This window comes from Anarhichas minor, unplaced genomic scaffold (assembly GCF_050575085.1).
Source record: "Anarhichas minor isolate MPS153535 unplaced genomic scaffold, ASM5057508v1 ptg000027l, whole genome shotgun sequence".
NCBI classification, from domain to species: domain Eukaryota; kingdom Metazoa; phylum Chordata; class Actinopteri; order Perciformes; family Anarhichadidae; genus Anarhichas; species Anarhichas minor.
The window spans coordinates 7,047,347-7,058,068 of NW_027466473.1; the positions used below are offsets into that span (position 1 = coordinate 7,047,347).

At 40.9% G+C, this 10,722-nt stretch overlaps 1 protein-coding gene across 1 annotated transcript; it reads left to right on the forward strand.

The window, feature by feature from the left end:
- The first annotated feature begins 3,071 nt into the window (after positions 1–3,071).
- Positions 3,072–10,501, forward strand: ca4a (carbonic anhydrase IV a). Its single transcript, XM_076102331.1, has 8 exons — positions 3,072–3,150; positions 7,149–7,193; positions 7,934–8,098; positions 8,190–8,335; positions 9,268–9,360; positions 9,450–9,516; positions 9,607–9,770; positions 10,245–10,501. Exons 1-8 carry the CDS (start codon positions 3,087–3,089, stop codon positions 10,422–10,424), a joined length of 924 nt encoding a protein of 307 aa, XP_075958446.1. The 5' UTR covers positions 3,072–3,086; the 3' UTR covers positions 10,425–10,501.
- The last annotated feature ends 221 nt before the right edge of the window (positions 10,502–10,722 follow it).

A 10,722-nucleotide genomic window follows, 5' to 3' on the forward strand; every position in this document is an offset into this window, starting at 1 on the left:
AAAGTGTTGCACTGACTCGACGGGTTTTCTGAATAGGGTGAATTGGGCGTGAAAATAAACCTTTTTAAAGATCTCAGGTGAAGGGGTGTGTGTGTGTGTGTGTGTGTGTGTGTGTGTGTGTGTGTGTGTGTGATAAACTGTTTACTGCTCAGTCTCACTGTTTGAGTCATTAAACCCCACTGCAGTGGATCAGTCATTACACACCACAGAACTGTATTTTGGTGTTGATCCCACATTTTCTCATGAGATACCAAATATGTTTTGGAATTTCAAATGTGTATTAAAAGTAACGAAGTACATTTGCTGAAGTGCTTTCCCCAGTACAATCTGAGGTACTTGAGTATTTCTATTTAATGCCTTTTGACACTTCTACCCCACTAAACTTCAGAGGGAAATATTTAGACTTTTTGCTGCACTACTTTTATCTCACGGCCAGTTGGTTATAAGATGCATTATAATAGATTAGCTGTTAAACCCACCATCTCCAAGTAACATTGTATATTAATACATAAATGTTATTTATCCAATACACACTTCATACATTTTGTTGCTAATACTTCTCTAATAATGTTCCTTTGCAAAGCGTGCTACTGTAGATGTCATATAGCTTCAATAAAGATCCGGAACAAGCTGACTCGGGACATATCAAGTACTGTACCGACGGTGTGAAATACAAGGACTATTCTAACCTTAAATGTAAAGGAACAAGGGGAAGTAAGAGATGAAGAGGTTCAGTCCAATAATAATATTCATCTAGAGACGTATGGGATTGGTACGATACTAGAGCCACTTCTTGAGGACATCAGAGTCCTTGAAAACTCTGGTATAGAAGTAGAAGTTAATGGACAAATTGGAAAGCTGTTTGGAACTCTTTGTATTGTGACAGCAGATCATTTGGCAGTGCATACACTGTGCGGCTATGTAGAAAGCTTTTCTGCACACAAATTTAGTCAGTTTTGTGTGATTGACACGGAGGAAGTACAGTCAGTGTTTGATGAAGACCATGTTGTAAAAAAGGACCAGAGAGAACTATGAGCAACATGTTCGGGTCAGTGATCCAAGCTCAACTGGTGTAAAAGGGAATTCATGTTTGAACAGTCTGCAATATTTTCATGTAACAGAAAATACATGTGTGGACATAATGCATGATGTACTTGAGGGTGTGGCTCCTTTGGAGGTAAAGTTGTTGTTGCGTCACTTCATTCATGACGAAAAGCTTTTCACGTTGGAGCAACTTAATCTCAGGATTGCTGGTTTTGACTATGGTTACAATGAATGAGAAAAACAAACCAAGCGTCATTATCAATTTGAGATCCTCAGAAAATTCTGTCAAACAAACTGCCTCCCAAATGTGGAGTCTCTTGCAAGTTTTACCCTCTTTAGTCGGGGATTTCATTGATCGGAAAGACCAGTTTTGGCATCTGTTCATTTTGTTGAGGTAAATCCGTAGCATTATTTTTGCACCTGTTGTCAGTGTTGGGCTTGCTGTTTTTCTTAAGCAGCTCATCATAGGTCACCGTACACTTTACAAGAAGCTGTTTGAACGGAATCTAATTCCTAAGCACCATTTTATGGTACACTATCCAAGAATGCTGTGTATGTTTGGACCTCTTTCTCATTTGTGGTGTATGAGATTTGAGGCAAAGCATAATCCCTTAAAGAGGCAAGCACATGTGGTATGCAATTTCAAAAATATTGCCAAAACACTCGCCTATAAACATCAGGTTCAACAAATGTAGAATTTCAAGCTTGGGGACCCTTTTTGTAAAAAATACAACGTCGGCAATGCCTACCCTGTGAACATTGGTTCTTTAAAGAAAGCTGGTCTTATACTCGAGGGACTTAAATCAGCCATGCACAAAGATTTCACAATTGGTGGCATCATTTATGTTACACATTCACTGACTGTAAATGGCCAGACATACAGGACTGGATCTGTGCTGCCACTAAAAACACAGTATCACGGGGAGCACTTATTTGGTCAGATAATTCATGTCCTACCCCAGGAGGAGAAGTTACTCTTTCTTATTAGAGTGCTTGAAGTTCAGTGCTTTGATGAGTATTTCTATGCATATGTTGTGCAACAAACTAAAGATTTTGAAATGATAAATTTGGACAATGTTGCAGATGTTCGACCTCTTGATATTATGTCAAGTTTTAGCAATGACGAGCTCAATCCGAGGTACAAGGTTTTGTAGGTGTGGTTCTGATACTGTCATGTTCAGTAATAACATTTAAGGAATTTTTTGACTTGTATATGTTGTATTACAAATGCATGTAAAGCCTGTTTTGTTTGAAAAAAAGTATTTTAAAAAGTTGACAATTTTAAATGAAAGATTAAATAAAGGCTCATGATTGTATCCTTGCTTTTCATTATTATCGAAAGAAAAATATTCATTACAGTCACCTGGTACTTCCATTACACATTGGTGACACACAACGTGCAGAAATAACACTTGTATGTGTTTATCTGGGTTACACATACAAGCATGTCTTGTATGTGTAACCCTCCCATGCACATATTTTAATGTGTAAAAATAGCACATTGATGTTATTAAGCCATGTAACAGCTGTTGTGTAGAAATATTACACATTTGCTGTGTTGAAATTAACACAACATGAGTTGTCCCTGAGCACACTCTAGTGTTGAAATTCAACACGTATTGTGTCATTTTGAACACATCCCTTCTTAGAGTGCATTTCCTCACAGTTAATCCTCTGAGGGCCACCTTGAGTTACCTGTGGAGCAACGCGCTGCCCCGCATAGATGATTAACTCCATCAGATTCCCATCAGTGCCATGCCTACCTCCCCAATCACCAGGATGTATTTCTATCAGCACCGTGACTAAGGATTTTATTAGATGTGGCTCCTGCACAACAGGAGCCCATTGATGGGCCCCCTCATTGGAGCCCTTATCAGTAAAGAGAGCTTTATCAGAGATGGTGCCCAAAGGGGGAGGGGCCACTCTTTTTCTTTCCTGTCGGGGTATGGTGATAGATAAGTAGAAGACCCCCTGCAAGAATGCGATCACACTGGAAAAAACAAGTCATTGTGTTGCCTTCCCTCGGCCGAGTCAGCTCCAAAATGCAGCAACTAATCCTGCCCGTTCTCCTGGCATCGTTTTGGACAACCTGCACAGGAGCAGGAGGTGAGTCTGCTTTCTGTTCATGGACAATATGTCAAACAACCAGAGGTTTCCTTTACATTTCATTTGCCACAGTAGAGGTCCGAAATTGGTTAATTAACTGAATTAAGAGATATTTATCCTATCATATTACTAGGAGATGAAATGTGTCTTTTTATATGTTTCTTATATTTCTGATCAAAATCTGTGAGCTGTGTCATCTAAGAATGCAAGTGATTGATTATCAATATCTGAATGTATGTCAGCTACTTAATGAATAATGAATGCATCAGAGAGCTTCTCAATGAGACAAGAATGATGAAGTTGCTTTTTTTTGTTTTTACCAGTTTTTCCAACTATTCAATTAGAAAGTTGATCTACTGCGGAATCCTGAGTATTTCAAAAGACAGAAATCCAAAAATAGATTTAGAAAAAAAAAAGGAGCCGAGCAGCCAGGGCTCCCCAGATGAGAGAGAGGCTCGCTCCGCGTGACGCTCTCCACATAGACACCTGCTCTGTCCAAAACACTGCTGTGGCACCCCGCATTCCTCCTTATGTCCGACATTGTCATCTGAAACTTGCATTTTCACCACCGGCTCCCTGTTCAACAGCAGATAGGATTCAGAGATCCTGTATCAACGGAGCCAAAAGACAAAAAAAAAAAAGCTGCCAGATCTGACCGAGCCGAGATTCCCTCAGTGCCACTGTGGTCCGGACACCTCTCGCTCTATAATCATTCATCTCTCTCTCTCTCTCTCTCTCTCTCTCTCTCTCTCTTGCGCTCTCTCTCTCTCGTGCACCTGCTCTGATCCACACTGAGCCAATGACGGCCATTTGCGTCCTCGTTACCGCAGAGAGACGCGTCGAGCTGCGCACCGCCAATGTCTCCAAATTCACAGCAGGTGATTCTGAGGCGTTCATTTCAGAGACAAGATCCCCGAGGTTTGGCACCAAGACTCCAGTGGGGTGAATCAGCGCTAACGACGGTGAATCAGCGGTGACTGAAGTGACGGAACCCTTTTTTTGCAATCAGTTAAACTTATTAGTCATCGGTTAAGAAATGCGCTCATTTGGAAGAAAACGTGACAATCGCTCCCCTGATGACGTTTCCTTATGAATTCCAAATACATCATTCTGTCCGTCTTTTAAATATAAATGAATTATGATTTATTATTCATGTTGGGATACTCAGAATGCTGTGAAGTCCAATCAAGCCATTTTAAGAGACCAACCATCTAATATGAATACAGTAGAGAGAGATGGTTTGTTTGCCATCGCTTTTAATTTATTCAAAAGCTCAAATATATAATAATTGACCGGATCTTTGAGTTATGTAATGCCCGTTTATTTTCCTTGCAATATAACTGAACATGTTTTAGTGGTTTTTGAGATAGAGCAGCAGTTCATATAGGCACTGAAACTATTAAACACACTAAATATGGCCCATTGTGTGTTATCTGATGCGTCGCTCCGCGTGCTCATTCATGCAGTGATGAGGAGCAGCGTTCTGCGCCTCCTCACGTGCACGCTGAGAGGAGCACCTTCCAGCGCTGCAGCGCGTTGTCTGTATAGTTGTTCTGTATATTTCATTGACAAACACCCGCAGCTGGAGAGCATGTGCTCGTGGAGAAAAGGAAAACCTGATAAGGGCAGTCAAACGCTCTCTTTTCTGATTTGTAGGAAATGCAAAAACAAAAAGAAAGAAAATAAATCAGACTCCTCGGTTTTTTTTGGGGGGGGGGGGCTGCATCTCTGCGCCCCTCCTCGAAGTCTCTTTTGAGTCTAGATCTCTGCTTTTCCTTTGAACCGTGTTTTCATGTGAAACGCAGCGTCCACGGCGCAGAGTTTATGTCTGGCTCAGACAACACAATGGCATGAAAAGATGCGTCTCCGCGGCGCGCATTCACGTGTCATTTCCACTGCGGTCGACGTGCCGGGCAGACGAGGCCTATTTATTTTCCTTTCTCCGTCTTTTGTTTTGTTCTTGACAGTTTCCTCAGCTCGCGCTCTCAAGACAAAGTTCTGGGATCCATTGAAACCCATTCATATTGTCCACATGCTCTGCGCCGCGCAGGAGATCAAAGCCCAGCACTGATTGGTCAAGAATTGTGCGGACAGTAATCTGATTGGCTGAGATAAAAACAAGCGACGATGAGCCATACAATATATTTCTACTAACAGATAGTGATGGACGAAGTATTCCGATCCATTAGTACAACGAACAATACACCACTGTAAAAATACTCTTATACAAGTAAAAGGGTAACACAAAGCAGTGGGCTGATTAATGTTTAAGTAATTAGTAATTCATCTGCTGTTACTGAGCTAGTTTTGGAATGACTCATAAAAATGGTCTGTAAGATCGACTTATGATCGATTCATGAGCTAATGATTAAATAATATGATATTTGATATCTGTTTTCTAGTAACTAATCATTTTCTAGTCCTCCATTAGGAATTAGAAGTACTTGTTAATGAGTCATTCCTCATTTGCCTATTCAATTTGATTGGAAGTTACTCATATGAACCAACGGTTCACTGGCAGTTAGTTCCTCATACCTAAATGTAAAGTGTTACCAGAAAAAGTTTATTTTTAAGTTAGCTAAATGTAAGCTACTTAAAGTATCAAAAGTATAATGCAAAGGATATAGTGTTACACCATTAGGCCTATTTATGTTCATAGCTGTAGCTGGTGGAACTTAATTTAACAAACATTGTAATTCCTGACAGTTAGTTGAATTTATAGCTGTGCATCATATATGAACTCATATGTTTCGTATGAAATATCTTAGTAACGTTTTACCAAATAAATGCAATGGAGTAAAGATTTCAATATTTTCCCAGTGGAATAGAAGTAGAAAATGGCATAATATGAAAATACTAACGTACCTCCAATTTGTACTTTAGTACCGTACTTGAGTAAATGTACTTTCCACCACTGCACATCAAACATGAGCAAACATGTGGCCTCAATGCAGATTTCTGAGTACAGAGTGACACATTTGCACAGCTACCGCCCATGCTGTCAGACCATGTAGCCGAAAGTGAGTGAAGATTTGAAAATAAAAATAATCTTTTAATACCCTCAGCCACCAGGCAGTAGTCACAGAGCAATAAGAGATTTTTTTTTTTTCTCTGCAGCATTTTAGGTTCCACTCACACACATGCAAACCCTGCAACATGAATACGACTATAACAAAGATTTAAAGAAAGCAGCATCTCTTTATTTACTGCAACCAGTAGAGTGAATGACGGCACCAGTGAATACAATCTGAAACACCTGCCAAGTACCATTATCATGCCAGAGCAGGAGGAAGCGGCTTACCAACACGGCAAAGAAACCAAACACTGACTTCCTTCACAAACACCGGGAGAAGCCACCGGTCGAATACCAGAGCGGGAGGCCCTCCTCGTATTCTTTCAATGGCATGTGTGATTTTCATAAATATTTCATTTGTGAGGTAGCTGCAGATATTTGTCTCCGAGTACGGGGTGGAAACATGCAAACCAATTGTGAAATATTAATAAACCCTCAGACAAACGTGTGAGAATGGGACCTCGCTGATGCAAAAGATTGGCTCTGTGTTTATTCTGATAGCACGGGAAGATAAAGCTCAAACGGCAACTTTTTTGTGAATAGGAAGACAATTCCGGTGTATTAGGGTTTTTTGTATGGCCGGGAATAACAGTCAGGAGCCAATCCCATACATAGGAGAACAATTCACTGTTTGCAATAAGGGGAAAATAATTATTAATATTAAAAGGACACGTTTGTAAAAACACAAACAATCCAGCTGGACAGTTGCGAGTGATTATTCTAAGAAGAAACATCGCATTCTGCCCTCACAATAGGCTGAGCCTTGTTGAGGCTTGTTGGTGTCAGAGGTTAGCAGTGCAGGCTGACTGTGTGTGTGTGTGTGTGTTGTGATCTTTACATTATTTGATTTTGACATCAAATCGTAAACTGGACGTTTGCTAGATTTCTGCCATGACAATCAATTTTTTAATTTTCTGTGTTTCAGATTGGTGCTATCAGTCCCAGTTCACCTGTGATCATCAATGCAATGGTAAGCTTAATTAAATACAAAAAAGTGCAACATTATTTGATCATAAAAACTATTTATGTGGTACTTTTCAAAAGCAAGTTACAAAATGCTTCACATAGGACGTAAATCCAACAGATGTAAAGTGCAATTAAATACAAGCAATTAAACTAAAGAGCAAATTAAATTAAAAAGAACAAATGCAGGGAAAGCACAGAATAGAACAATTTGAGAAAATACTGTGTCTATAAGAGGATGAAGAGCTCACCAGCCTGATTGCAGGTTGTTTCCGAAGCCGAGGAGCCTTGACTGAAGAGGCTCCTCTGGTTTTCAGCCTGGACTTCAATCTGAACCTATTATAATAACTTCTGATTTATTGGAGTCTAACCGAAAGAAGTTCTGAGAACTTCTGTAAGACAGACGTATAGTTTGTTCAGTTGCAAAATTGATATGCTTTTGAAATAATGGATCTAAAGGTAACATACTGATGAAGACCGACAAGTCACTGCGGTACTCCATGCACAGAGGATGAACAGTCGCCTTTAGGCACACAAGGTGTCAAGGAACACAGAACAATCTCTAAAACATTACCCGATATGCCCACTAACATTCAACTAAAATCAAGTGATCATCTATATGAAAAGCAGGTTGATCAATAAAACACATTGAGCCTATGGCAGCTCCTAAAAGAAGATCATTACGAACCCTGATGAGTGGCGTCTCGTTGCTATGACTTGTTAACTTAGGTCTTTTTCTTGTTTTAGCGCCAGACAATTGGAACCACACCCACAGCGACTGTGATGGAAGAAACCAGTCTCCCATCAACATCGTCACCAGGAAGACTTTGAAAGACGAGCGGCTGACTCCTTTCCAGTTCGACAACTACCAGCAGATCTTCAGAGGCACCATCAAGAACAACGGCCACTCGGGTGAGCACATTTTCCATTTTCCATCAGATAGCCATCACTGCTGTGGAGCTGTTGTGTGACGTCTTTATGCCCGATGCGTGTCCCACTCCAGTTCAGGTTGGAGTTCCTCACCTGAGCACCATCTCAGGTGGAGGCCTACCGGCCAACTACAAGGCTGTGCAGTTCCACCTGCACTGGGGCAACAATGGAGGGCCGGGCTCCGAACACACCATCGATGGGGAGCAGTATCCCATGGAGGTACCTCAACCTTACCATACAAAACACACACACGTCCTGTCTTCAGTGAAGTTATTAACTGAAGCTGTTAAAGGTTTGCCAACGTGTAAAAGCTGGAAACTCAACAGAAAAACAAACCAACAGTTTGAACTAGGATCATGAAAAGGCAGGTTTTCCCTATAAATTGAACGTTTTAAATATGTATGTGAATATACTGTAAATCTAAAGGGACAACTGATGTTCTATATTTTTCCCATTAAAAAGACCAAGACCGTGCATTAGTCCATCCCTCAGTACTTCCCGACCTCTCTACCGTGTCTGTAGCCCATTCATTCCTACTCAAGACATGAATCTTTAAAAAACAGGCCACAAATACATAGCTGTTTTTTTCCAATAGTTCCCTGGACACTGAACGTTACTCAAATAGGAGTAAAAAGTGCATTTGTTACAAACTATTTTTGTGCTTGTGAGTATTTACAGCATGAGAGTCAGCATGAAGGGCTGACTCTCAAAATAAACACATTGCCAGTGTTTAAATGGTGATGTGGCATATTGATATATTATTATTATTAATAGGTCTTTTTAAAACAATGGAGCTCTATACACACAGACCTGTTAGGATAAATTAATTACTGGCTTTGGTCTTTTTGTGGAATTTGTGGACAATATATAAAATCACCAGACTTATCCTTTAATTAAATAGTCAAAAATAGTGATTGGGCTATTAAACTTATTTTCTATGGGTGCGTTTTTTATAAAGAACTGATGAACTTTAACTGATATCTGAGGTGTCCACGTCTATTGTTAGAGCAGGAAGTACAACAAATGTTGCAATGTCTGTAAACTGATAAAATCGTGACTTTTCTTACGGGTCCCATTTACAATAGGATTCTACACGCACTGTAAAAAATGATTGTGAAACAGCGGTAACATCAGTCATTTTGTCTCAACAGCTGCACATCGTTCACATGAAGCACCATTACACTGATCTGACAACAGCACTATCAGACCCGCAGGGAGTTGCAGTCCTTGGGTTCTTCTACGAGGTAATCATATTGAAATCAAACTGCTACGACCGTACAGACCTCAAGTCGGTATGAAACTGTGTTGAAATGTGTATATTTACATTTCTCAGAGGTCCAATAGTGCAAACCGGAAGTACGAGCCCATCATCAACGCTCTGCAAAGCATCAAAGCTGCAAGTACGTACACGAGGTTCAAAGTAACCAACTAAAGACATGGCTGCACAGCGGGGCTGCTAACGTTTATTCTGTGGTTGTTTCTGTTTTCAGATGGAAGTACTTCTTTCCATTCCGTCTCCCTGGCACAACTAATCCCACCTGAGCAGAATCTGACCGCCTATTACCGCTACAAGGGCTCTCTCACCACCCCGGGGTGCACCGAGGCTGTGATTTGGACTTTGTTTGAGAATCCCATCCCTCTGAGCATGGAACAGGTCAGGATCATAGACCAGATAAAGTGAAGGAATGCAAGGAGATTTTAAAAACATTTTACATCTTTTTTTTTTTTTTTTTTTAGAAATACTCAATTATTTCACCTCTGTGGGCCTCCATTGGAGTATTTAAAGGGGAGATGTGTTGGAATTTGGAGGAACTCAGATATCTGAAATTTGACAAGGGGCCCCAACTAGACAGTGCTCTTTTGTAAGCGGTCGCATAACATCGGGTAACCAAGGGTTAACAATGAATGGTATTTCATAAGCATTCGTGTTCTTGTGTAGAGTCTTCATCAGTAAAGTAACTTGTAATTAAAGCTGTCAGATAAAAGAGCAAAACTATAAAGTAGCACAAAATTGAAATACTCATAGTACAAGTTCTTCAATATTGTATGGTATGAGTAAATGTACTTAGTTACATTCTCTTTCCAAATTCTGGAGCATAACATTTGCGTTCCTCTTCTGTTCCTCCAGCTGCAGGCGTTCTCTGAGCTCAAGTTCCAGAGCGGAAAGCAGATGGTGGGGACCTTCAGGCCGGTCCAGCCCCTGAATGGTCGGCAGGTGTTCCGATCGGGAGGCGCGGTGATCCTGGCCAGTTCCGCCCTCCTACTGGCCGCCATCGCCGCGGCCTTGGGACTGTCCCAAACCAACTAGAGCGAGGCATCCCGTGCTGCACTGCGACATCCATGAATACAAAACGTTCTATGTGTCTCCTCAGCTGAACCCTGGTTCGTAACATCTTCACAGCATGGCTGCTAAGATGACCGACCGTGTCGTAGTGCAGGCATGACTCATCTGGTGTTCCTCCCTTACAACACAAATAACAAAGGCGTTCGAGGAACGTCTTACGAACTGTGCTGTGAGGGTTTGATCAGCATTCATGCATGCGTAGTGCAGCAGTAGGTCTCATTTCAGCGTTATGAATGTGCCATAAAGCAGCTCATCAACTGAA